This window comes from Gigantopelta aegis, chromosome 4 (assembly GCF_016097555.1).
Source record: "Gigantopelta aegis isolate Gae_Host chromosome 4, Gae_host_genome, whole genome shotgun sequence".
NCBI classification, from domain to species: Eukaryota; Metazoa; Mollusca; class Gastropoda; order Neomphalida; family Peltospiridae; genus Gigantopelta; species Gigantopelta aegis.
This window is the reverse complement of record NC_054702.1, coordinates 95041030-95068252: the sequence shown is the minus strand read 5'-3', so window position 1 is coordinate 95068252 and position 27223 is coordinate 95041030. Positions and strand designations below refer to the sequence as shown.

The 27223-nt window shown below is 32.8% G+C and overlaps 1 protein-coding gene across 7 annotated transcripts in view; it reads right to left on the bottom strand.

The window, feature by feature from the left end:
- The window catches only part of LOC121371466 (nesprin-1-like), a 191958-nt gene that overhangs the window by 86968 nt on the left and 77767 nt on the right, over positions 1-27223 (bottom strand). For 6 of the 7 annotated variants that reach the window (XM_041497379.1, XM_041497381.1, XM_041497385.1 and 3 more), the window contains 4 exons: positions 12742-12860; positions 10803-10823; positions 8214-8421; positions 1627-1953 (listed from right to left, as the gene is read on the bottom strand). In XM_041497379.1, coding sequence (XP_041353313.1) covers positions 1627-1953; positions 8214-8421; positions 10803-10823; positions 12742-12860 — 675 coding nt within the window. The remainder of the gene's footprint in view (positions 1-1626; positions 1954-8213; positions 8422-10802; positions 10824-12741; positions 12861-27223) is intronic. The other variant, XM_041497382.1, reaches the window with a different exon arrangement.

Sequence of the window (27223 nt, the reverse complement as noted above, 5' to 3'; positions counted from 1 at the left end):
TGATTGATGAGAGCAATCACTGGATTGTTCAAACAGATGTAGTACCTGTCAGTGATTGATGAGAGCAATCACTGGATTGTTCAAACAGATGTAGTACCTGTCAGTGATTGATGAGAGCAAACACTGGATTGTTCAAACAGATGTAGTACCTGTCAGTGATTGATGAGAGCAAACACTGGATTGTTCAAACAGATGTAGTACCTGTCAGTGATTCATGAGAGCAAACACTGGATTGTTCAAACAGATGTAGTACCTGTCAGTGATTCATGAGAGCAAACACTGGATTGTTCAAACAGATGTAGTACCTGTCAGTGATTCATGAGAGCAAACACTGGATTGTTCAAACAGATGTAGTACCTGTCAGTGATTCATGAGAGCAAACACTGGATTGTTCAAACAGATGTAGTACCTGTCAGTGATTCATGAGAGCAAACACTGGATTGTTCAAACAGATGTAGTACCTGTCAGTGATTCATGAGAGCAAACACTGGATTGTTCAAACAGATGTAGTACCTGTCAGTGATTCATGAGAGCAATCACTGGATTGTTCAAACAGATGTAGTACCTGTCAGTGATTGATGAGAGCAATCACTGGATTGTTCAAACAGATGTAGTACTGTCAGTGATTGATGAGAGCAATCACTGGATTGTTCAAACAGATGTAGTACCTGTCAGTGATTGATGAGAGCAAACACTGGATTGTTCAAACAGATGTAGTACCTGTCAGTGATTCATGAGAGCAATCACTGGATTGTTCAAACAGATGTAGTACCTGTCAGTGATTCATGAGAGCAATCACTGGATTGTTCAAACAGATGTAGTACCTGTCAGTGATTCATGCAATCACTGGATTGTTCAAACAGATGTAGTACTGTCAGTGATTGATGAGAGCAAACACTGGATTGTTCAAACAGATGTAGTACTGTCAGTGATTGATGAGAGCAAACACTGGATTGTTCAAACAGATGTAGTACCTGTCAGTGATTGATGAGAGCAAACACTGGATTGTTCAAACAGATGTAGTACCTGTCAGTGATTGATGAGAGCAAACACTGGATTGTTCAAACAGATGTAGTACCTGTCAGTGATTGATGAGAGCAAACACTGGATTGTTCAAACAGATGTAGTACCTGTCAGTGATTCATGAGAGCAAACACTGGATTGTTCAAACAGATGTAGTACCTGTCAGTGATTCATGAGAGCAAACACTGGATTGTTCAAACAGATGTAGTACCTGTCAGTGATTCATGAGAGCAAACACTGGATTGTTCAAACAGATGTAGTACCTGTCAGTGATTCATGAGAGCAAACACTGGATTGTTCAAACAGATGTAGTACCTGTCAGTGATTCATGAGAGCAATCACTGGATTGTTCAAACAGATGTAGTACCTGTCAGTGATTCATGAGAGCAATCACTGGATTGTTCAAACAGATGTAGTACTGTCAGTGATTCATGAGAGCAATCACTGGATTGTTCAAACAGATGTAGTACCTGTCAGTGATTCATGAGAGCAATCACTGGATTGTTCAAACATTCATTTGACTCAGCCTTGTACAGAGATATAATTTTTAATTTGTCATTCAGATAAATTAAAAAGGGTTAATGACAACACATTGCTCTTCACCTTGCATTTCTCTGTCTGTTTGTCTACATCAACAGCAAGTAGTCGTATGCTGTCGTTCTTTTCCGCCAGTCTCTCCTTTTCTTGCAGCCAGCCGTTCTCTTTCTCCAGACTAGACTGGAACTCAACCCTTTCCAAGACAGCCTGTTCACACATGTCACACTTCTGCTGGACTAGGCTGTACACCTTGTCGTGCTCCCTCTGCACAGTTGCAATAAGATGCTCAACGTCATCTCGTTCTTTGACAGGAAGATCCTCTATCAGTATTTTCGCTTTCTTGGCCACACTGTCCAGTGTGACCTGGCGGTGATCCAGCTCCACATACAGGTCCTGAAAAAGAAAATGCAATTAGATAACCAATAAAAAGGAAATGAAGCTTGTTAAATGATAATTAACACACTATTTAAAGGCATACTGTCACAGACCACTAATCTATTTATCTTCATTTATTAATGACATTTTGTAAAAATAATTGAATTATGGCAATGGTCCATAATTCAAAAACTAAAATTGCCGAGATGGATGATATAGATTTCACTCCATCATGGTTCATTTAAGGTGATACGATAGCTAGATTTGGTTTCCAACAATTAATGTAATTTTTATTTATTATCCATTTTGAGAGAAATATGGTCCTTAAATCCGTGACAGTATGCCTTTAATTCAAGGGCTGTATATCAGTCAGTCAGTTATGGTCTGGGAAAGGAATACACTACAGCCACACAAAGTCATACTGATATAGAAAAGTGTCCTCTTTAGTTTCATTTTATTAAATAAGGTATTTTTGTGCTTATAGTCAATTAAGGTTCAATCACGCTGTCCTGGGCACACACCTAATCTACCTGGGATGTCTGTCCAGGAAAGTGAGTTGGTGATTGATTGTTAGTGGTTAATGACAGAGAAGTTAGTGTAGTGGCCTTATTCCTACACACTGAGTTTGTTATAACTCACTCTGGTTGGGAGAAGGTACTGGGATATGAATCCAGTACCTACCAGCTTTAAGTCTGATGGCCGAACCGCTACACCACTGAGGCCAGTACGGTATTCGTTTTTAGATTAAAAATTCCCCTTTTGTCTAACTAAATAATATCAATGTGCCCTGTTTTAAATTTGTTTTATCTGTTGCCACCTCTTGGCTTGGTAACATGCTCTAAAACTGACTCTTTTTTTTCTTCTGATTAATATACTTTTCCAGACATAAATACGCGCTATTTAACATAAACTACCACAACAATATTAACACACATTCAAAATAAACATTAAACTACTATCATATCATTATCACACATTCAAAATAAACATTAAACTACTATCATATCATTATCACACATTCAAAATAAACATTAAACTACTATCATATCATTATCACACATTCAAAATAAACAGTAAACTACTATCATATCATTATCACACATTCAAAATAAACAGTAAACTACTATCATATCATTATCACACATTCAAAATAAACATTAAACTACTATCATATCATTATCACACATTCAAAATAAAGATTAAACTACTATCATATCATTATCACACATTCAAAATAAAGATTAAACTACTATCATATCATTATCACACATTCAAAATAAACAGTAAACTACTATCATATCATTATCACACATTCAAAATAAAGATTAAACTACTATCATATCATTATCACACATTCAAAATAAACAGTAAACTACTATCATATCATTATCACACATTCAAAATAAACAGTAAACTACTATCATATCATTATCACACATTCAAAATAAACAGTAAACTACTATCATCTCATTATCACACATTCAAAATAAACAGTAAACTACTATCATATCATTATCACACATTCAAAATAAACAGTAAACTACTATCATATCATTATCACACATTCAAAATAAACAGTAAACTACTATCATATCATTATCACACATTCAAAATAAACAGTAAACTAGCAGCTGCAGGAAGATCCATTGTATAGTAAAGATCCAGTGTATCATATTTAAAATGTATATGTCTTCTGTTTGATATTACAATTTTACTGCTTCGTATATACCTATCACAGACAATGTAATATAGTTATTACCTTTATGAACAGACAAATCAATGTTTACCCCACAAAGTTCAGGCTGATTAGGTATCCAGCAGTTGACATTAACTACTAAAGAAAGAATGTCTCATAGTGCACCACCAAGAATGCATATCCAAAATAACTGATGCAGAGAGAAATCCTTGGCTATTTTGATACGTTTTTCTTCTCTAAGTGGCTACCACTGTGTGCTGTTATACCTGATTAAGACTCAGGCAAACACAGAGCTTGCAGACTGCTGTTATTGGAAAGATTATGTCCACAATAAAAGAATAAACGTCCCAAAAGGTAAACTGCTTTATAACCTGCCCGATCATGTCAGCCTTATTAATTGACAATTTATTGATTTGGTGCAGAAAAAATTCTTGAGATGTTTTGTCTTTTTTTTTTTCTCTTCTTCAGAAGATAAAATATGTTTCATATCAATAACCTTATTATAATATTGGCCTTTTGTAGAGGGGAAACTGATATGGTATATTATGTTCATACATATACTAAGACAAAAATGTTCATTGATTTGATACTACTGCATTGTTCTTTACAATACAAGCTATATTCAATAACCTATCAGTTACGTATTTCATTGTGTATTGAAAATCTCTCAAGATATATGAATCCTGTGCCTGTATTCACTTTAAAAGTCATGAGTGTTCTTTTATTTAAGAATATTTACCAAATTACTATTTAAAAAAAAGTCTGTCTGTTATGGTTTTTATGTGTGTATATGCCACGAAAGCTTCATGCACGCCCTTTTTGTGTCTTGGTATAATATGTTTATACATAATATTGTTAAATAATCAGCCAAAACTGTTGATAACGGCCAACCTACATTGATGATATTAAAGTTAAATGAAGGTATATGTATGCAAAGTGGACATGTAATGTACTTTCTATAAACAGATGGCCATTCTATACAAGGTGCCTTTTACATTAAGTTTTATTGTACATGTACATGCTTATTACATTAGTTCCACTACAGTGACACTGACAACATGTCTGCTGTTTGGTGTCATGTTTATATTCTAATCAACCTATAAGATTAGGTTCTTTTCTTCTGTCTGTGTTATAGCTGGCTGAACATACAAGATCAACCGGGGTGTCTCATTAACTCATCTGCTAGCCTGTAAAGTCTAGATAATGCTGATATGTTTATATACTTAAGACCATTACAGTTTATTTCATTGGTTTACAAGTTTACAAGATTTGTCTTTTTTAAATTGAGTAATATATATTTAAATGGGGCGAGACGTAGCCCAGTGGTACAGCGTTCACTCGATGTGTGGTCGGTGTGCGATCGATCCCCGTCGGTGGGCCCATTGGGCTATTTCTCGTTCCAGCCAGTGCACCACGACTGATATATCAAAGGCCGTGGTATGTACTACCCTGTCTGTGGGAAGGTGCATATAAAAGATCCCTTGCTGCTAATCGGAAAGAGTAGTCCATGTAGTGGCGACAGCGGGTTTCCTCTCTCAATAACTGCGTGGTCCGTAACCATATATCTGATGTCATATAACCGTAAATAAAATGTGTTGAGTGTATTGTTAAATAAAACATATCTTTCTTTCTTTCTTTTACATATTTAAATATATTTATTTATTTTTGGGGTTTTGTTTTCGGCTGACATGAATATCAAGGTTGAAAATTAACATGAAAACCATGGTCGCCAGCAGGGCCAGTTGAAGAAAAATCTTACTGGCCCTTCTCAAATTCAACTAGCCCTCCAATTTAACTGCACAGCGAAAATCAAAACTAGAATTTTCTTTGATGAATAACAACCATGTATAATAATAACCATGTATATAGTCTGTTTGCGTCAAAAGGAAAACGATGAACTAGCATGTAACTTTATAATGAATAAAGTTAACATTCACATTAAAAATATATTATTAAGTTTTAAACCCATACCAACCCAAATAACATTTTTGAAAAAAGAAATCCATTATAAATAGAAATGTTGGTTTTGTTTACAAATTACCATTAAATGATACAAATTAAATATAATTTTTAATACAGGTGTAAAGACAAATGCTAGAACAGCCAATTTATGCAGCTTCACTTGCATTGTCTCTGAAGTAATCGAATCGATAATGCAATACAAAGAGACTAAAGCCTTAAATGGTAGAACTGCGCGTGTTTTAGTAAATTAGTCTAGGAGTGGCAGTCATCTTTATGGTGATGCAAAAGGGATGAACTCGCCAGTAAAGGATTTCCTCGGGAGTGGCTGCCATCCTATAGACAAGACACTAGATAAAGATTGATAGAATCACCCGCTATTTTGCCAAATACCCATTCGATTCTGCATTGTGCAGAGATAGACCCTGATCTCATATTATAGTAAGCTAATTAAATGGGATTAATTTGTACCATAATATTTAATAATGTGAAAAAGTAGGTCTGCTAGATAATTATGACGTATCGAGTCCATTCCAAAAAACCAATTCAAATGTCTGCAATACGTTTTGAGCTATATTTGTTTAGAGCCCCAGACCAAAATTGTAGAAGCTGAACTGAGTCTGGTCAGTCAGGCACTGTCGAAATATAGAACATGTTCTATACTATTGTCTCCTGCCAGATCTGTTGTTCGCGCCAGCAGAGACCGCAGTGTGTTTTGTCACACTGGTCATTCGATACCGTTTCAGTGTGTTTCTTTTTTAACTGGTAGTACCATACTCATCAGACTCTAAAATCAATGGCCACCCAACGGACTACCTTTGTAAAATTCTTAGTCGCCCTAAGCCAATAAAGGTCATCATGGGTGACTGCTAATTTTCAACCTGGAATATTTCCATACACTAAATGTAATATCTGATATGTTGTACACATAATTTCTTAATACAAATTTAATACAATATTTTGTATTATTTGTAAAGGCACTTCCCTACAAACAGGACACTACACACAATACCTTGAATATATCTGTATATGTCAGAACTTTAACAAAGCTAGAGTAAGGATCTACTAAACCTTATAACCTTTCAAAGATGCTCTATCACCAAGGGAATTAATTAAATTCCACTGCTTTCACTTTTAAAAACAAAATTTCTGATCTAATTAAATTTATTTTGTGAAATTATTTTCTCCAAAAAAGAACAAAGCAACTTAAATCAAATAAAAAGCAGACAACTCAAATCTGGACATAATATCAGTTAGAGTTGTGAATATGCCAGCTTAAAGAATTACCGTCAAACCATTTATTTTTTTGGGCTTAAATTTGTATGGTTTTGCAATAAAAACACATAATTTCATTGGCAACTTCAATTTGTATCTTGAAAAGGTTGAATAATAAATTTGTAATTTTTGCATACATATTTTGTATTTTATTCATCGTGTTCTTAAATTTATTAACTGCACTACTCCACAAAGTATACGAAACACAGACCACCACAAACAAAAAATTATTTCACAGTATTCAAGTAATAGACCAAAGTAATAGTATGGACTCCCCATTTTTGTAAGGGGGGGGGGGGGGGGTGTGTGTTGCCCAAAATAAACAAAAATGCCCGAATCTGGATTAAAACATTTATGTATATAAGTATTACTACCAAACAGCTATATAGGGTTACAAATGAATCACTATGCATTTTTACATGAATTACAACTAATTTTGCTAGTAGAATGATAAAAATACATGGTAGTTTCATCTCAAGTTATATTAACACATTTTGCCCGAATATGAGGATTTGCTCCAGCTCTAAAAGTACAGTTGCTTCTTCTGCCCACCTGTCTTATACGCTTATGAATGAATGAATGAATGAAAAAAAGAAAGAAGTATTTTATTTAACGACGCACTCAACACATTTTATTTACGGTTATATGGCGTCAGACATATGGTTAAGGACCACACAGATTTTTTTAGAGGAAACCGGCTGTTGCCACATAGGCTACTCTTTTACGACAGGCAGCAAGGGATCTTTTATTTGCACTTCCCACAGGCAGGATAGCACAAACCATGGCCTTTGTTGAACCAGTTATGGATCACTGGTCGGTGCAAGTGATTTACACCTACCCACTGAGCCTTGCGGAGCACTCACTCAGGGTTTGGAGTCGGTATCTGGATTAAAAATTCCATGCCTCGACTGGGATCCGAACCCAGTGCCTACCAGCCTGTAGACCGATGGCCTGCCACGATGCCACTGAGGCCGGTGAATGAATGAATGTTCAACAACACCCCAGCATGAAAAATCCATCAGCTATTGGGAATGAATGAATGAATGAATGAATGAATGTTTAACGACACCCCAGCACGAAAAATATATCGGCTATTGGATGTCAAACATATGCTTATGAACACGCCATTATGTTATTACCTTTACTCCAGCACTAGGGGGAAAGTTGCCCATCTGTCTCGCATGCTTATGAATAAATGAATGTATGTTCAACGACACCCTAACATGAAAAATACATAGGCTATTGGGAATGAATGAATGAATAAATGTTTAATGACACCCCAATACAAAAATGACATTGGCTATTGTGTGTAAAATGTACACTTAGTACCACGCCATCATGTTATTACCTTTGCTTTCTCAAGAGCTGCCTCTGCCTCCTTCACCTGGTATCCGACGTCGACCTTCTCCCTGACCTTCTCCTCCTGCTGTGTGAGCCAGGCGAGGTACTTCTCGGCCTCCTCCCGGATCTCATCCAGGTTACCGTCCATCACGTTGTACAGCTTCTGCTTCCTCTCAACACTCGCCAGCAGGTCGGCATACTTACGCTCCTCCGTTCTGTGGTAGGGAAAGTAGCATTTATTTGTATTAGAAACCAAAATTAATTGTCATCTTTGGAGTTGATAGTACTTAATATTAAAAAAAGTTAATTAACTTATAATAACTTATATAGTATGCAATACAAAACAATATAAGAAGACTGAGAAAAAAATGCTGAGAAAAAAGCAACCCATGACAATCTCAATTTTTAAGTTTTCAAAACGTAAGTACTGCAGTTTTGAAATCATTTAATGGCTTTTTCTGTAAGTATTGAGCTTTTTTATACATACACATATACCAAATTACACACACATGTACACACACACGCAAGCATGCACGCACACACACACACACACACACACACACACGCACGCACACACACGCACACACACACGCACACACACACACACACACACACACACACACTCAGGTAAATGCACTCAATTATCAACTAAAAGCAAAATAAAAATACATAGAATAAATTATACAAAGACCTTACATTTTGCCAGAATATACATCGAAAGATGATCCAAAATATTATGTAACTTTAATTTAATGGTTTTTTTATATGAAGATGTGACCACATGTAACCTTATGAATTACATGTACATTGTAGCAATGGATAAATTGGTTGCTTAGTTACTATACAGGGGTGCAGAAAGTACTCACCCGCTCGCCAAATGCGAGTAAAAATTCTGACGGGCAAGTTAAAAAATACAACTACCAGTCCGGCGGTCTATCTGTCTTTTTGATTTCATTTTCCACATGATGCTGATTACTTACAAAGTGTTCTTAATAATGTTTTGTAATATATTTATATATATATATCATTTGAAGTGAAGACACTGTATTTTATATTTTTAATAATATATTGTTCTATAGACTGGTGGACTAGTAGAAATTCTGGCTGGCTAGTAAATTTTAGTTGGTTTTGGTCTGGTGAGCTATAGTGAAATATTTTCCATTTCTGCATCCCTGCTATATGACTTATACCACAAACTGTTATCATGATTATGGGTAAACCTGATTCAAAAACAATGAGAAACTTGTAACTAAATTCAAAAGATTTGATGCATGCACCCAGGTGTAGAAAGACCTTGTTGATTACATTCACCAATACAAGTCAACAAATAAATAAACCTGTTGCTAAATCAATACAAGATGCAATCACCCAGTCAAAAGCCAGCTATCAACTGTGTCCATACTACAGCAGCTATTAGTTATAACCCAGTGTAATGCCCATTACATATGTCTACAGAGTTTCTACAATGTTTCATATCTTTGTGTTAAATAAAGATAACAAACAAAGTTTTACAAAACTGTTCTCATGCAATTCTAAGTAATAAATAATAATAATTTACGAGAAACAAAAAATGTATTACCCGGTACTGCAAAAAGTATTCTTTCAGATAAATCTGAACCCTTTCTATATTCTGTTAATCAATTTAGTAAGTTAGAATTCAATATACATACTAGTATTGGTATATTTTGATCAAAAATGAAGAAACAAACCTTCATGAAATATTTATGGCTACATATGTACATAAATAAATAAATAAATAAATAAATAAATAAATAAATAAATAAATAAATAAATAAAATAAAATACTAATAAATAAATAAATATAAATATTTAAAACCCTGTTAATTACCAGGCCCGTATGCAGGGGGGGGGGGTGCGAGGGGTGCGTATGCACCCCCTATAGTCTGGCAAGGTCTGTCCGTGGATGTGTAAAAAAAATTAAAATAGTCTGAAGATGTGACAAATTTACTTCCCAGAATGCAGAAAAATGCATCTCCTGCATTCTAGATTTTAAAACATTTCGGGGGAAGGGGGCATGCCCCCGGACCCCCCTAGCAACTCCGGCCGTCGATTATGCACCCCCCCCCCCCCAATATAAATTTCTTGGACTTTTTAAACAAGATATTAAGACTTTCAAAAGCATTAATGTGTATTAAGTTTCAAGCTGTTTCAGTGTGGTATTATATTGGTGCTACAATTACAATCCAATACATTAGCATGCACATTTAACACCCATCATCCACCCCTTATCCACCACCCCCAAACCCTGAAGAGTTGAGTTCAAATAAGTCAATGGTGTGGGTTGCAGGGATGCTTTTAGTTTTAGTTGCAAAATTTACATTATGTGATAACCATAAGCAGTGTGTGTTCTGTATACTGTAGAGTACACCAGGATTCATACAGTTTTAAAAGCCATTCATATTAAAGCTCCTAGAAGTCTAGGTCTGATTTAATCACTGTGCAGTCATCATGAACACGTTCCACAGTGCAAGCATCAACAAGCACAAGGTACAATGGATCTAGGATATGGCAGTGTCTAGGTCCAGCATACAGGGATATATATACATTGGAAATAATGAACAATTGATAGCCTTACACAATGTCATACTCTTGACCACTGAAAACATGAAATAAGTTTCAAGGTTATTAACTATATATATTATTAGACTCATTACTTGAATGATGGCTAACTGTATATTTAATACAGTGAAACCCCTAAAAACTGGACCCTCAGTAAACCAGAATGTTCAGAAAACTGTATGTTAATGGTCCAAAATATCCCTTAAAACCAGATTTTTTACTTGGTCCTGTGGTTGTCCAGTTTAGAGACATTTCACTGTACTATGAATTGTAACTCCTGGCTGTTCCAGAAATGGTTATAACTATATGTATGTGGTGAAATTAGTATTTCTTGTAATGGTTGGTGCACCTGCTGGATTACAAAAAAAATCAAAATAATGTTGAATTGTCTGATCTATTTTCTTTGTACTTGTTATTGCTATTTGTGGTTTGTACAGTCTAGGATAATTATATGCCCATCCAGCAAATACTGTATTTCTTACCTTTCTAGAACAAACTGATGGACAGACATAAGAGATCACACCTGGAACACTAACAACAAAGAGTGACTGCAACCAACACCCTCATCCATAGTGTCAGAATGTGAACCATGTGTGTGGCAGTCAAACATCACAGTATAGTGTACTGACATTCAAGCCCATATTACATGTACATCTTTGTACTTTAATCAGACATTATACTGAAATACATTTGGACCTAGTGTTCCCTTCTTTTTTTTCTCTTAGTATATAATTCCATACATTTTAAATGGACAGATAAAGAGAGACCTGAGTTACCGTAGATCCTCCATTCTTGTTATAAATATAGGGGGCGGGACGTAGCCCAGTGGTAAAGCGTTCGCTTGACGCGCGGTTGGTCTAGGATCGATCCCCATTGGTGGACCCATTGGGCTATTTCTTGTTCCAGCCAGTGCACCATGACTAGTATATCAAAGGCTGTGGTATGTGCTACCCTGTCTATGGGATAGTACATATAAAAGATTCCTTGCTGCTAATCGAAAAGGGTAGCCCATGAAGTGGTGACAGCGGGTTTCTCTCAATATCTGTGTGATCCTTAACCATATGTCTGACGCCATATAACCATAAATAAAATGTGTTGAGTGCATCGTTAAATAAAACATTTCTTTCTTTGTTATAAATATACTTTTTGAATATGTTAGATTTTCTTTAAGCCATCTACATAACACATTTTGTTTACTGGACACACTAGACTACTTTGTATGCCAGGTCAGACTCTCATTAGACTGTGTGTGAAGTTATGCCATTGATCTGACAGGCTAGTTCAGCCATTATCAGGTGTCAATTACCTGTGGTTTATGTTGACTCACATAAAACATACCTCACTGCCTATAAATCCAATATCCAAGATACTAAACTTTGTTGATGAAAATACAGTTTGCTTTATTTAGATATGCAGACCATGCTAGCTGCCATAAATCTTTTTTCATAACCTTTCTGTAATTTTTTTTTGCCAAATAACATGTATGTGGGTTTTTTTTAAATATTGGTGAAATATGAATTATTGATCTGTAAAACAATACCAGCTGACAAAAAGCCACTAGCATTCAAAAGATCATAAACTGGTGAAGAAATTACCAAATAATTACAAAAATGGCAACAGAATATTTTTGAGATATCTGTTATTGTCACAGTCCAGGCTTTTATATGTTAATATACTTCACAACATGACAATAGCTAAAATGTTTTTTTGGGGTACATACTTATAGTATGCTTAATCCAATGTCAAGTACATGTACTAAATCAAAATACAAATTGTTTGATTCACAAGCAATATCAAGGGAGATGCTGAAATATATCATTTATATTTCTTAACATCACTGGCATAAACATTCAGTCAAAACTACCAGTTTAAAGTTATAAAATAATAAATAAATTTGTAATTAAAATGCTTTTTTATTTTTAGGATTTATTCATTATGAAATCTAATTTATTTACCTGATGCGGTCCTCAACCAATTCAGCATCTTGAGGACTGATCTTAGAGGCCATTTCATTGACCTTGGTTCGAATCTCGTCAACCTCTTCATGTCTAGCAGCCACATCCTCAGAAAGTTTCTAGAAACAAAGACAAATGATGCATCTTATTATTGAATTTTTAAAACAATTAAGCTGCCCAATATATTAACAATGAACAAGATCACTACCTTTGTTATGCATAATATGACAATTTAGTAGATCCATACTTGGTCTAGTCAATAAAAAACCCCACAAAAAAACAAACAAACAAGGAATACAAACAACTTACTTATTAATTTATAAGTAAAACTTTAAAACTGAAAATTATTATTAACAATAAACAAAAGTTAACAACATAAAATATTTTAAGCCAGATATCCACATAAATGCTTCTTGTACTGTGTGCTTGAAATTCAATCTTTTAACAAACAATAAAACTTATGTTAAGAAGCTACTAAAGGAAGCACCACAGAGAAGCCTTTTTAAGACAGGTGCCTGTTTAATACAGATCAGTCTAATCTGAATACATAGTCAGCTGCTGTATAAGGACATGTCTGACATTTATGACTGATTAAGCTAATTTGACTGTACATGTAAAATCACAGTTCAAAAATTACATGGCCAAGTATTGTAAAAATCGAGAGTATTGTAAGTTCCCCATAAAATAAGTTTTTTTAATAAAAAAAACCTGATAATTAAAATGCATCAGAAACAAAACAGTTACTTTCAAATGGCATCTATTTGGATACGATATAATAACAAGTAATGCTACTTGTTCACTTTTGACTTTACAATACCCTGTTCAGACGCCATATTTATTAGGAGCACTGTGTTTGAAATGTTTTTATTGATATCAAAAGTGTTCCAATGGACTTTATTTGACAGTATTAGATAGTACCATAAATATATATATATATACATGTACAGATATGTTGCATTTATATTGTTGCAGTTTAAAGTTTTGGTCCTTTTGAATCAGTCAAACCTTATGGTCTTGAAATTACAATACTCAAGGATATGCATCAAAATTATTACCATATGAATTTTTTATTCTCAAGTATATTGTGTATACATCACCATTAAGGAATATTTTTTACCATATAAATAGTAAATGTAGTACTATAATAGTGCATTATGATATGTACAGTAAATGCCACTATGTTGAGTTATTTTCATTAATTGTGCTAACTGGTGGTATTTTATGGCAGTTGTGTCTTTAAGCTGTTAGAATAATGCAATATTTATAGTAATAAAGTTTGTTTTGTTTAATGACCACTTATTAGTAATAAGTGATATTCGTTAGCATAATTATGGATAAGAACCATTGTTAATTGCATGTTATATGTTGATAAGATGTATTTGTAATTATGTGTATTTGCCACATGATAGTAGGTATAATACTTAAAGTGAAATCATAATCAAAATTATACCCAACCATGTTTTTGCATATTGTATATGATTAATCATGTGCACATAAATGAAAATCACTTAAATAAGTAATGGAAAACTGTATTAGCACTTTGATGATCTGTATACATGTACAAATAACAGGCATAAAAAACATTAAACAATTTCCTTTTAATTTTATAGATGATAAATTACAAAGTGCATCAGAACACTTGGACGTTTGAAACTGATTGTCACTGCCTGCATTATAACACCTGGCAGTTGTGTCACACCTGTCAGGTGTAACGATATAATTTTTATGTGCTGTTTTAAATTGTACAGGTATGTGTAAATTGTTTTTGAGTGGATATTACATTGTCAGTATGATCATTGTTCATCTACAAAAGACAAGTTGTTGGTGTTTGTTATGCCTCTTAATTGTAGAGAGTAACAGGTGATCATATTGTTAAAAAAGTTTTCATTTTTTTTATTTCACAATTTTCATAAATCTTAAGTAATAATTGATTGATTGATTGATTGATTGAATGTTTGTTTAACGACACCCCAGCACAAAAATACATATCGGCTATTGGGTGTCACAAATGGTAAGTATATGAACATATTTATATAGACTCATGTAAAACCACAGTGTAAGGAGCTGTGGGGGGAAAGTATAATACAATATATAAAATCAAGTTAAGTATATCTTAAAATTTTGTATAGAAGTCAAAGTGTTTTAAAAACTTTACAATTAACATTGGATGGAATTTAAACGATTCCAAAACATTTCTGTTGCCAAATCTTAAATAATAAAGAAAACATAGTGGGGTATAATTAGTACTAACAATGGATAAATATCTATATTGTTCAACTTGTTCTGTTAGGTAGTACTAAACCAAATAACTTCCGGCTGGGTCAAAGTTCGAGGTGCACTCAACTTTTGATAGAGAAGTCCTGTGATTGGTTATAAATGTGAGTGTGTTGGTTGTAAAAAATAATAGTTTCATCTGGGTAAAAAAAAATATGCAATTTTATTTCATTTAGTACCAGTGTGTCAAGTAGCCTTGTAAAAAAAAAAAAAGTACTCGAATTTTGTGTGGAACTAGGGTAGTCATAGACGCCACCCGTTATCTGAGAAACAAGCAGCTTGACCCCCAATTTTTCCTGATTCACTTTAAAGTGTGAGGGGTGATAGTATTTATATCCGTGGCGTTTATGTCGATTGATACGCTGCAGGTAGGAGTTTTGGCCATATATGTTACTATTATCGTCTATGGGATTTGATTTGGTAGTATACACCCATTAAGACTTTGAAATTAATTGTTTTCACAATATTTTATTGTAATCATGTGTTGTAAACATGCTAAATTATGTTGGTTAGCATTTAAAGTGTTCAATATTTTTTTATTTTTTTTTTAGGTTTGTTTTTTTAATTTCTGTCTATTATAGAGATATGAAAGATATCTGTGAACTGTGAATTGTAATACCACATACAGTATTAGAAATGCATGTTAATAATGTAACATTAGTATTTGTCTACATGCTAAATGAAATATGGTGTATTTAATTAAACTGTGATGTGCTAACATTTAATATTTTTTGTATTTACCGTAATTACATCAGGTGACCCCAAAAACAATCAGCAAATCAGACAAATACTTGACCTTGAAAGAGCTAAGTATAAGTTTACCATAAAAGGTACTTTTGAATCTGATAATTTTCATTAAAAGAAAAAGAGATATTCCTTAGACTGAAACAGTGAATTCTATATTTTCAACCCCATATATTACCAAACAGAGTTAGAATTAGATGCAGTAACACTGAATGTAAATTAAATGTTTGTGATGTTAATTCATATATGGTTGTTGAATTTTCTTAAATTATATTTTAATCAAATTCTAGTTAGATGAAGTGACAACTAACAAAAAAAATATTATTTTGTGATATTAATAATAATCAGTTTAATTTAAATATTTTTTTTTACAACAAACCTTTTTCTTCTTTTTGCTCATTCTCGTTTTTGACTGCTTTGTGGAACAACTTAGTAATGAATGTACATTACCCATAATACGAATCAACCAATCAAATATCCACTGCTATGCTATGTCAATCAGTTGAGATTGTGAATAAGAATCATATTTGATGTTATATTTACCTTTACATATTGTAGTACACATTTCCAACTCACACTATCTATTAATAAGTCTATACTTTGATAAACATGGCACAAATAAACGCTCCAATAAAAGCTAAACCACCTTAGTGAAAAAAAAGACTGATTTTTTGGTTAATCCACTAAATGTTTTATTCATCACATATGTAATCCCAGAAATTGCTGGATGCATTAAGTCTTCTCTTTCAGCAAGAATGAAAGATGTGTCCTTCTAGACATGCATTTAACTTATGCTTGATGGCACTAATTTAGAGCTCCAATGAAAGACAAACAAACCATCATTACTAAAAAGTGTCTGCATATTTTTATAATCCAATATATTTTGAATTCATCACATAAATCCAGAAAGTGCTTGATGCCTGAATCTTTCTTTTCAGCCAGTTTAGAATGATATAAGTGACATTCTTGACATCCATTTAATTTTTACTGTCATGAAATTAAACTGCATGCTCTCCAGATCTGCTTAGATAAATGTGTGCTTTTTATTTATTTTTACATCCTTTGAATATAACAGACACAAACACAACTTCATAACAGTGAATCTGGTTTCACCTTTTAATTTACAAGTTAATCATTTCTAACTTAGAAATAGCATTGTCCTACAGGTTTTTAAAACTCAAAGGTCATGCAATATATGTTTTAATCCATTATCTACACATTGAATCGAGGTAATAATTACTGTTAATCTATGTGCCACGCAGGGCAAGGTAATTGACATTTGACCAGAGATTAAAACCTAGTGTTACCTCAGGAGCCTATCAGTTGGATAAATCTAGCCGGGATCACATGATACGTCAATAACTGCCAGTCTTAACTCGTCAATACAATCTGAGGCTGTGCTCAGATAAAGGGTGGAGTTCACCTTACACAAACAGCCGCGTCCTGTTCATCTGTTTGTAAATACTTTCTACTAAAGACAACTGCTGACTGGCCATTCTATTTCTAATAATGCTATGGATTAATGTTTAACAACACCCCAGCAAATTTAAGTGGATTCCCCCCCCCCCCCCCCCCCCCCCCCCCCCAATAATTAATTTTTGTCAGATTATCATCTATTTCTCAGTCAAATTCTGAACATCAAGATACAGTAATTTGCATGTGAATCATTAATTATATCAAAAATGTAAATTTTAAATATTTTATTGAAAACATTTGGATTTAGTTTTGGGTTTTTAATTATTGGTCAATACATATATACTTAATGTTATTTTTGTTACTTCAGCAATAATATAGAGTGAAACAAAATTGTTTATTCAATGTTTTTATACCAATGCCAAGAACCAAAATCAAAGTACAAATTGTTTGATTCACTAGTAATATCCAAGAGACATGTAAGAGTTTGAGATAACTTAACGTTCATATTTCATTTTTCATGTTTTACTTCACAGGTTATAAGACAGGTACAGCATAAAGCCAAATTATTCATTAATACACATGCTCCAGTCTAATATCAGTAGCATAATTGCTAGGTCTATTGTCATATTTGTACAACAGTACATGTATAACCAAGAAATTCACTTCATGAAGCTTACATTTCAATATCTTCAGTGTAAATAAATCTTAGATATACACTGAGCAAGGTCCATGGATCCACTTTTCCACTTGTTTACTGGTTAACAATACAGAGAAAGGTGTCAGACCGGACGGGCCAAAACTTTATCCATGAATTATTGTGTATTAGTTTGTATAATGCCAAGCCGGCCTCGGTGGTGTAGTGGTTAAGCCATCGGACATAAGGCTAGTAGGTACTGGGTTCACAGCCTGGTACCAGCTCCCACCCAGAGCGAGTTTTAACAACTCAGTGGGTAGGCGTATGGCCACTACACCTTCTTCTCTCTCACTAACCACTAACAATTAATAACTAACCCTCAGTCCTGGACAGACAACCCAGATAGCTGAGGTGTGTGTCCAGGACAGCATGCATGAATCTTTATTGCATATAAGCACAAAAATAAGTTGAAATGAAATTTAAAAATGTATAATGCCAGTGGAAGAGATAATCATGGTTTATTTTCCTTGAGTTACATTTTTAGAGAGGTCATGACCTCAGATCAGATGACTGACTGTCACTCTGTATGACTGCATACTGCATCGTGCAAAAAGGGTACACATTGTTCTTTCGATTCATATTTGTCTAAATAAAAAAATACTTGTGGTCAGTTGTTATAATTAAAGCTAGTCACATAATTTAACAAAATACAGGTTTGAATACTTTTGCTTAGCCTTGAATACATTTATAGTATTGTGTGAATTTCTTTGATAAATCTGTGTTTTTAATGCTGTTAATTGTTGTAATAGGTAATATGGATTATTTTTATAACTTAGGTGGTTTTAGTGGAAACAATTCTTTTAAAATTTTAGTATGTAACTTTATTCTCAATTGATTTAAATTGTTTGCAGGTTTTCCTAAACAAACCACAAAGTATGCCTAATGAGCCTATCTGTTGTGTAAATTGACAAATTGATTAAACCTGATCTCAGTATGCAAGATGCACATTGAAAAGTTAATTATTTTTATTTAATTATTTTTTGTATTATTAACAGTTAAAATTGGGCAAGTGAATTTTTCACCATGGCCAGTGAATTTTTAAAAACAATTGTAAAACCCCTGGGCAAACCCATGAAAATTTAAGCCCACAAAAATAAAGGATTTCACAGTATACTAAACATCATTATTTTAGCATCCAATGTTTCCCTCAATTTAAGGCAGAAGAAATTTTATATCAGCTCCTCAACCATTTCATTTTTTATGACTGGGTGTACGTTCTTCAGCTAATGCTAGCTACCTTAAGGCATTAGTTACAAACATTCTAAATAGCTAATGTTATCTAAAAATTAATGAAGTTACTTTTCTGATTTCTGGCTATGTACATATAGCTATAATTTATTTATATACCAAATAACAAGTAGGATAGGACGACTATACATGTATAGCTGATTGAAATGTACAGTTGAGCACTGTTGTGTCGAACTGGCTCAAGTCGATATATCACTAGTGTTGATATGAAAGACAGATCCCAGCCAAAACATGTATTAGCTAACATATTTTTATCTCTGTTGAGTCAATATATTTAAGTTGATATTACATTTGTGTCGATATATTTTCTGATCCCAACGTAGACTTTTTATATGGAAAAATGTCTTTATGAGTCGATATTACCGGTAATATTGTGTTAAAATAAATAACATATTTAAAAAGGTGGATATGAACTGTGCAATCTGAAATCAATGCTGTACCTGTATTGTGAGCATCAAAAGAGTTGCCCACAACTGACTAAAAATACATGATCTGTACATGAAGATACTGTAGCAGTTTACATGTAAGATGAACAAATGAAATTATCTAAACCATTGAATAAAGCACTAAAATGGTCATATCGAGAGAAAAAAATGCTAGCAGACGACGATTGTTACAGAATGCAACTAGTCATGTGACTTGTTGCTTTGAGAAATTGTGGACTGATAAAAAATATGATTAATTTGTCTTAATAAGTTAACTAGTTGTTAATTGACAAAGAATGAAGTGATCTTGGTTTTTATTCATCGACACCACAGTTTCTTTTATGGCAACCGAGTCCATAGATTCTGGTATGACCCGGACGACAATATTCAATCATCATAGCTATAGCCACCAACAGTTTGAATTCAAAGGAATATACACCTGCTGATGACAGCCGAACGTTTTACCACCTATGCTCCCATGTCAGACGACAGCATTGTCAAAGTTTCCCATGGCATAGCCCTGTTATATTTGAAGTTGATGCAAGAATTGTCATGGAAAAGGACAAGACGTTGATGTGTACATGTTTTTGCTCTGCAGCTTTCATGTCATGAACCAATGAATGAACCAATACATGACAAATATTATTCCTAGACTTTATGAATTAGGTGTGGTATTTTTTACATGTTCTTTTACAAAACATTTTGTGTAACTGTATTTTGTTATTATAACTTTCTTGTAAATTTATGTTTGTTAAAAAATAAATTTAGATTGTTCTAATGTCCACAGTGATTTTAATTTCACAATTTAAAGAAATTTTAAAAGATTATTAACTTTGTTCAAAATGTGCACAGCCGTACAATAGATGGATTAATTTATTTTTGACAGCATAATAATTTTCATTGGCTTAAATACAAAATGTATGATTCGATCAAAAAACATTTATATATATTTGTTATATATGACTTGTTTTGTTTGTACTTTTTTTTTTACCATATTTCATTTAACGTTTGAGTTGATATTTGGTAAACTCGATACTTTTTTGTGGTCCCCACGATATTGATACAACAGTGCTCGACTGTATATATTTTCATTGGGTTATTTAGTAGGTCAACTGTCCATGTGACCTTGCCTTTAAAATGGTTAAAAAGATAAGTAAATTCCTGCAACATATTTGTAGATTTGAAGTTTGCTGCTTGACATTCTGAAAAAATGGGGTGAGACAAAGCTCAGTGTAAAGCCTAATGTGCAGTCGGTCTAGGATCGATCTCTGTCAGTGGGCCCATTGAGCTATTTCTCATTCCAGCCAGTGCACCATGACTGGAATATTAAAGGTTGTGGTATGTGCTATCCTGTCTGTGAGATGGTGCATATAAAAGATCCCTTGATACTAATGGAAAAAGTTAGAGGGTTTCCTATCTAAAACTATATGTCAAAATTAACAAATGTTTGACATACAAAAGTTGATGACTAATAAATCAATGTGCTCTAGTGGTGTTGTTAAACAAAACAAACTTTTTTCTGGAAAAACAGTAAGACTCAAACAAGTTGAAGTCAGCTCTGGGTCTGGTGAGTTTTGTGAGTCTGGCACTGTCAAAATACATAAAATGTTCCATGTTGTCTGCTGCCAGATCTGTTCTTTGGACATGTATAGAATTCAGTGCATTTTTTTGTTTGATTGGTATCATACTTAACAAACCCAGATCTAGTCCTAAAGGAAGCAAACACCAAATGGTAGATCCAACAGATGAATAACACTCTAGCAAACATGAGTTCTTATTTCAAAAAGGCAGGTTTAAGACAATGACCACTGGCATCAGTGTTCTAACAACATTTTCTTTCCTTCTTCTGCTTCAGTCTGAAAAGGGTTTTGAAATGATCATCACAATCTGCCCAATCAATGAACAGAACTTTTTTGTCAGATAATATAAAAGTTTAATGTTTAGATAATGTTCCATGTAGTTTGTAAATACATGTATATACATATTAATCAGACACACAAAGAAATCAAGTCTAGAAAACCCTCCCCCACCGCCTCATTTTCAGACTATCAAGAGCAAGGACAAACAACTCAGACTATATTATGTTTTAGGACCACATTACCTCCCTTTAAATGTGAAAAATACTGAGGTCATATCTTTATTTGTATTTGTAATTTAGTGCACAAAAAAAAAGCAACTACATGTAGGTATACATAAATATATCATTATTATTATTCTTCAAACAAGTCATTGTGAATTTTTATGATAATACTACCAAGTATCTGACAACTTATCAGATTTATCATCAAAAGATCTTTGTGCCAATGTCATACTCAGTCTTTGTATTATATTTGCAATACACCAAAGGTGTGCCTAACATTGTACTGCTACCAACCACTTTAAACCACTGACAAGTTTGGCATTTAAAACATGTCAAGGAAAAATTACTGTCATGCCAATGTTGTGATTTGGCTTATAGAATTAAAAAAAATTCTATTTGTTTTGAATAAATCTATATTCAGTTACATAAGTATTTTTAAATGGATTAGTGCATTTATTATATTATTTGTCAGGGATTTTTATATAAACGGCCTTGTTGGTGTCATGGTTAAGCCATCAGACATAAGGCTGGTAGGTACTGGGTTTGCAGCCCGGGTACCGGCTCCCACCCAAAGCAAGTTTTAATGTGTAAGGCCACTACACTGACTTCTCTCTCACTAACAACTATTAACACTATGTCCTGGACAGACAACCCAGATAGCTGAGGTGTGTGCCCAGGACAGCTTGCTTGCATCCTACTTGAATATAAGCACAAAAAATAAGTATAAATGAATGAACGAATGAATGAATTTTATATACAGTGACAGAATCCCATATTTTCAATGATCATTTTCATGTTTGGAGATTGTTAAACATTCATTCATCAAACATTCATTAATTCATTCAACTGTTCATTCCTTCATTCATCTGCATGGCACAATATTTCACACGAACCGCCATTCTGTTCGTGTGTCAGTTAAGCATAATTAAACTTATGTGAATCGCAAATTGGTTATATCATAACCTGTTCAGAAATTAAAACTTGCAAACTTAATGATTACAGGAAGTTTATTCTCACAGACATACCACTAGTATTCTTACAAATATTTTAGACACACGATGTGCAGCAAACCAGTAGAGAACGTTGTACTGCAACAGTTGTAACTTGTGACCAGTCTAAAATAAATGTTTTAGACACACGATGTGCAGCAAACCAGTAGAGAACGTTGTACTGCAACAGTTGTAACTTGTGACCAGTCTAAAATAAATGTTTTAGACACACGATGTGCAGCAAACCAGTAGAGAACGTTGTACTGCAACAGTTGTAACTTGTGACCAGTCTAAAATAAATGTTTTAGACACACGATGTGCAGCAAACCAGTAGAGAATGTTGTACTGCAACAGTTGTAACTTGTGACCAGTCTAAAATAAATGTTTTAGACACACAATGTGCAGCAAACCAGTAGAGAACGTTGTACTGCAACAGTTGTAACTTGTGACCAGTCTAAAATAAATGTTTTAGACACACGATGTGCAGCAAACCAGTAGAGAATGTTGTACTGCAACAGTTGTAACTTGTGACCAGTCTAAAATAAATGTTTATTACAGAGTGGAGCCACAACATTTAAAGAAATGTGCATGGAATTTTGGGGAAAGCTAAATTATCTGCTGCTATTTTATCTCCAAAGAAATATATGTAGACATAATATTGGATTGCCTATAATTTTACAAATGTTCAAAATAGTTTTACTGTAAACAGGAATCCAAAAGTGTCAAAAGTTGAAAAATACTAACATTGCATAATAAGCTTTAAAAAACCAAACATTTTGAACGTTACTGTAGTATAGAGATGCCATCGATAAAAGTGATACTACAAAATGAAAAAAGGAATCTGGAAGTGTTTCTATTTTGTTTTAGTACTGGGGCCGATATTTAGTCATTTTACAATATTGTTAACTTAGCAAGCATTGAAGAAACTGTTTTATAAAATGTTTTCTTTTGTATTTTGTTTTAATTTATGTTTGAGCTTAAAATTATGTATTTAAAAAATATATAATTTCAACGTAACTGAGTTAATCGATCAAGTAACCCACGGGTTATGCAAATTTAATTCACGTAACCGAACAATTGGTTACCTAGGTAAAAACCATGTGAACCAACTTCTGGTTACCTCAGATTTCAAAATATTGTCCCCTGCAACAATCCATCCATCCATCCATCCGTCCATTCATCCATCCATCCATCCATCCATCCATCCATCCATCCATCCATCCATCCATTCTTGCTAAATCATGTATTTACACATATCTGTATGTCTCTCAATATGTCACTCAGGACTGTCAGTATAGAACATTATTTGATTCTACTAGCATGAACAAAAAACAGAAAAGAAAAGAATTGTGAACGCATTAAGGCACATGCTTGTAGGCATTCAAGCAAGCTTAATATTGTATGCACTATTAACATACAATGTCTGGACTAAACTACAGAACAAAACAACCTCACTACCATGCCATACATAGTCAAGTGCAAACACAACATTCCGTTAAATTCTCTTCATTTTAAGAATCACTTAAAGGGGCATCAAATTTCTGTTCCATAACACATTCTTTGTTGACACTAACATGAGTTCAATAAATTTCTTTTAGTAGTGTTGGTCTAAGCTTTGTTGCCAGTATAAAATACAACAATTAACTCATAAGCAAAAGTTAGATTTTTGTGAAGTCATTGTCTGGTTTTAATTCTTGTGAAAAAATGTTTGAGAAGCCAAGACTTTTTACTATAATGTTTTTTGTTGCAATACAGCAGTTATGAATATCAAAATTTACAATTTTTCAAACTTTTAACTTCTGTTAACTAGTATAAGTGTGAAATACACAAAATACTTAATTTGTTTCACATTAAATGTATTGCACACAATGACATGTTATCAGATGCTGCTATGTTAATGGGTTTTGTAGAGAATACATATATGTTACATATTGATGCACAAAGCTGATATATATCAATCCATATTAAGATATCCAAACACTGTCAATCCTAAAGTTGGGTATGTAATATTTTTAAACTTGCCAAAACATCACATGTATTAGCACTAACGATACATTTTACATACAATTCTTAAAAGAAACTTAACAGTACTTCAAATCTAAATGATCTTTCAACAAACCTGTCAACAACATATGATTTAATATATTTATTTCTGATATATGCAAATATACATTAAAAAACATGCATATCACATAGATGATTATAAATAAATAAATAAATATTTATAATTACAAAATACATCTTACACACAAAACATACAAAAATAACTACATCAATTTTGTCAATTGTAACTTTGATTATGTTATTAAAAACAACAGTATGTGTGATAATAAATAATAAGCTGTAATATTTAAAAAAAAAAACAGTATGTGTGATAATAAACACTAAGCTGTTGCGGTATATTTCCATGACAGCTGTGCTCAATGGTTCACATAATACAACTGCAGCACACGCATAGCTGTTGTTAGTGTTTTAATATTTACATACAATACTGATGGTAATAAAGCTTGTCCAGTCCATATCAAGGTATTGTTCAAGTATCTCTTGGACGCTATAACAGGTTTTTGATTTTGATTTTATAACAGAAATACAAATTAATTTATAATTAAGGCTTCAATAACCAGTTCCAGTCAAACTCACAATTATTCTGAATTTTAATTTTACCGACTACTCCTTTGTTGGTTGTAACAAATCATTAACCTTAAACTTAAAGGACGGAATATTGTAATAAATAACACACACACACACATGGATCAAAAACAAACAAAAAAAAGTCGGCCAAAAAAAAATAAAAAAAGAGAGAGAGAGAGATAAAAAATACTTTGCCATATTGTAAATTACTACATACAAAAATATATTACAACTTGCAAAAATACATACCACTCAATACAGGATATAAAAAAACCCACAGTAATTATTGTCAGTATTTAAACAGCACTTTTTGTATTAATGAATAATTAAGCAATATAAATATGATCAAGTATTTGATAGAATAAACAGGCATTCTATGAAATTACATGTACAAGTAAGTGTCTCAAGTAATATAAAATTGTTTTGCGTACAAATTGCTTTACGATATATATATATACATTTTTTTATAAATTCAAGATATAAAATTTATGATTACCCTAGATGTAATAAGAAATAATACTATAAAATTAAAAAATAAATACAAATTTATTAATATATTAAAACTTAATTCAATTTAATTTTAATCAATCATTAACTACATGTATAACCCATGTTTTGTTGACCTAGGTCCTAGGGCTTATAGTTTGTGAAAAATGGAGTTAAACAATAAAAAATTGTTTCAAAATTGTATCAAATGCATGTTAGAAAAATTAACTACTGTTTATTTATCAACAAATATGCCTAAAAATCAAGTTCTGAAGTTAATTTTTTGAAAGCGTAAAATCTATAAAATCAAAGAAATACAATTGAATTAGCAAGGAACAGCCTGTCTCTTTAAATGTCACCAAATTCCATCACCTATACCTGACACTTATTTTTCATAAAAATGTAATTATAATCTTTGACAAATTATTCATGCTAGTCTAATTGGTCTGTAGTAAATGAATAACATGTCAAAATAAACATTTCACTACATGTGTACATTACAAAAAAACACACATACATGTATTTATTAATTTATAATCTAGAAATCTTTGGTTAATATGAAACAAATTATTAAACAAGCTACACAACATAATTAACAGGTAGGTTTTGAATGGAAAGACCTGAATGATGCACTAAAGTGTAAACCCCATATCCTTGCACTCTTGCTTGAAGTAGATTAAATCACGTTCTATAACATTACTGACAATTTATATATTTGTTATAAAATAGAAATTATTTTATAAAGTGTAAAGAATAAACAACAATAATTTAATTAAAAACTGCTCATACTTAGATATTTATAAATAAAATAAAAAATTCATTTGAAAATGTAAAATACAGAGAATAAAAACAAAGTGATTAAAAAAACCCAGAATTTTTTTTATAATTTCTTTAAAAACAATTTGGCTACTATTGTTTCACACGTAAACATTCCAAGTTCACAGACTAAATTCTTAAATAAATAAAAAATCACAGATTCACTAGATGAAATAGGACGGAATCATAAATATAATTTAATGATCTCAATGTGTAAATACTGATCAGACAAACATACATGTAATAAGAAATATATTTCATGTTCTTCAACAATGTCATTTGGAAATCATAAAGTACTTTCATCTACAAAACTGAATGAAACAAAATATGTGGTATACTACTAGTTATCAATATAATAAAATGCACAAACTGTTTATGCACCTATCACTTTTAAAATATGCTGTATATGTTAATCATGTTGAGAAATACTGGTATGTTTTTTTTCATTGAGCTCGAAATGAGACGGATTCCAATAAATTTCTTATGTTTACATATTGGTACTTTGTAGGCAATTACTGACACATTTGTCTGAAAAATTCCAAACTGGACTAAGGAACAAATGTAAATAATTTGCTAAAGCCACAATCTCACTTCTCCATTCTATTAATTTTGTTTACTAATACAAACTACAAACAGAATCACAGTTTTAATAAACTGCATATTCACTGTCAATAAATAT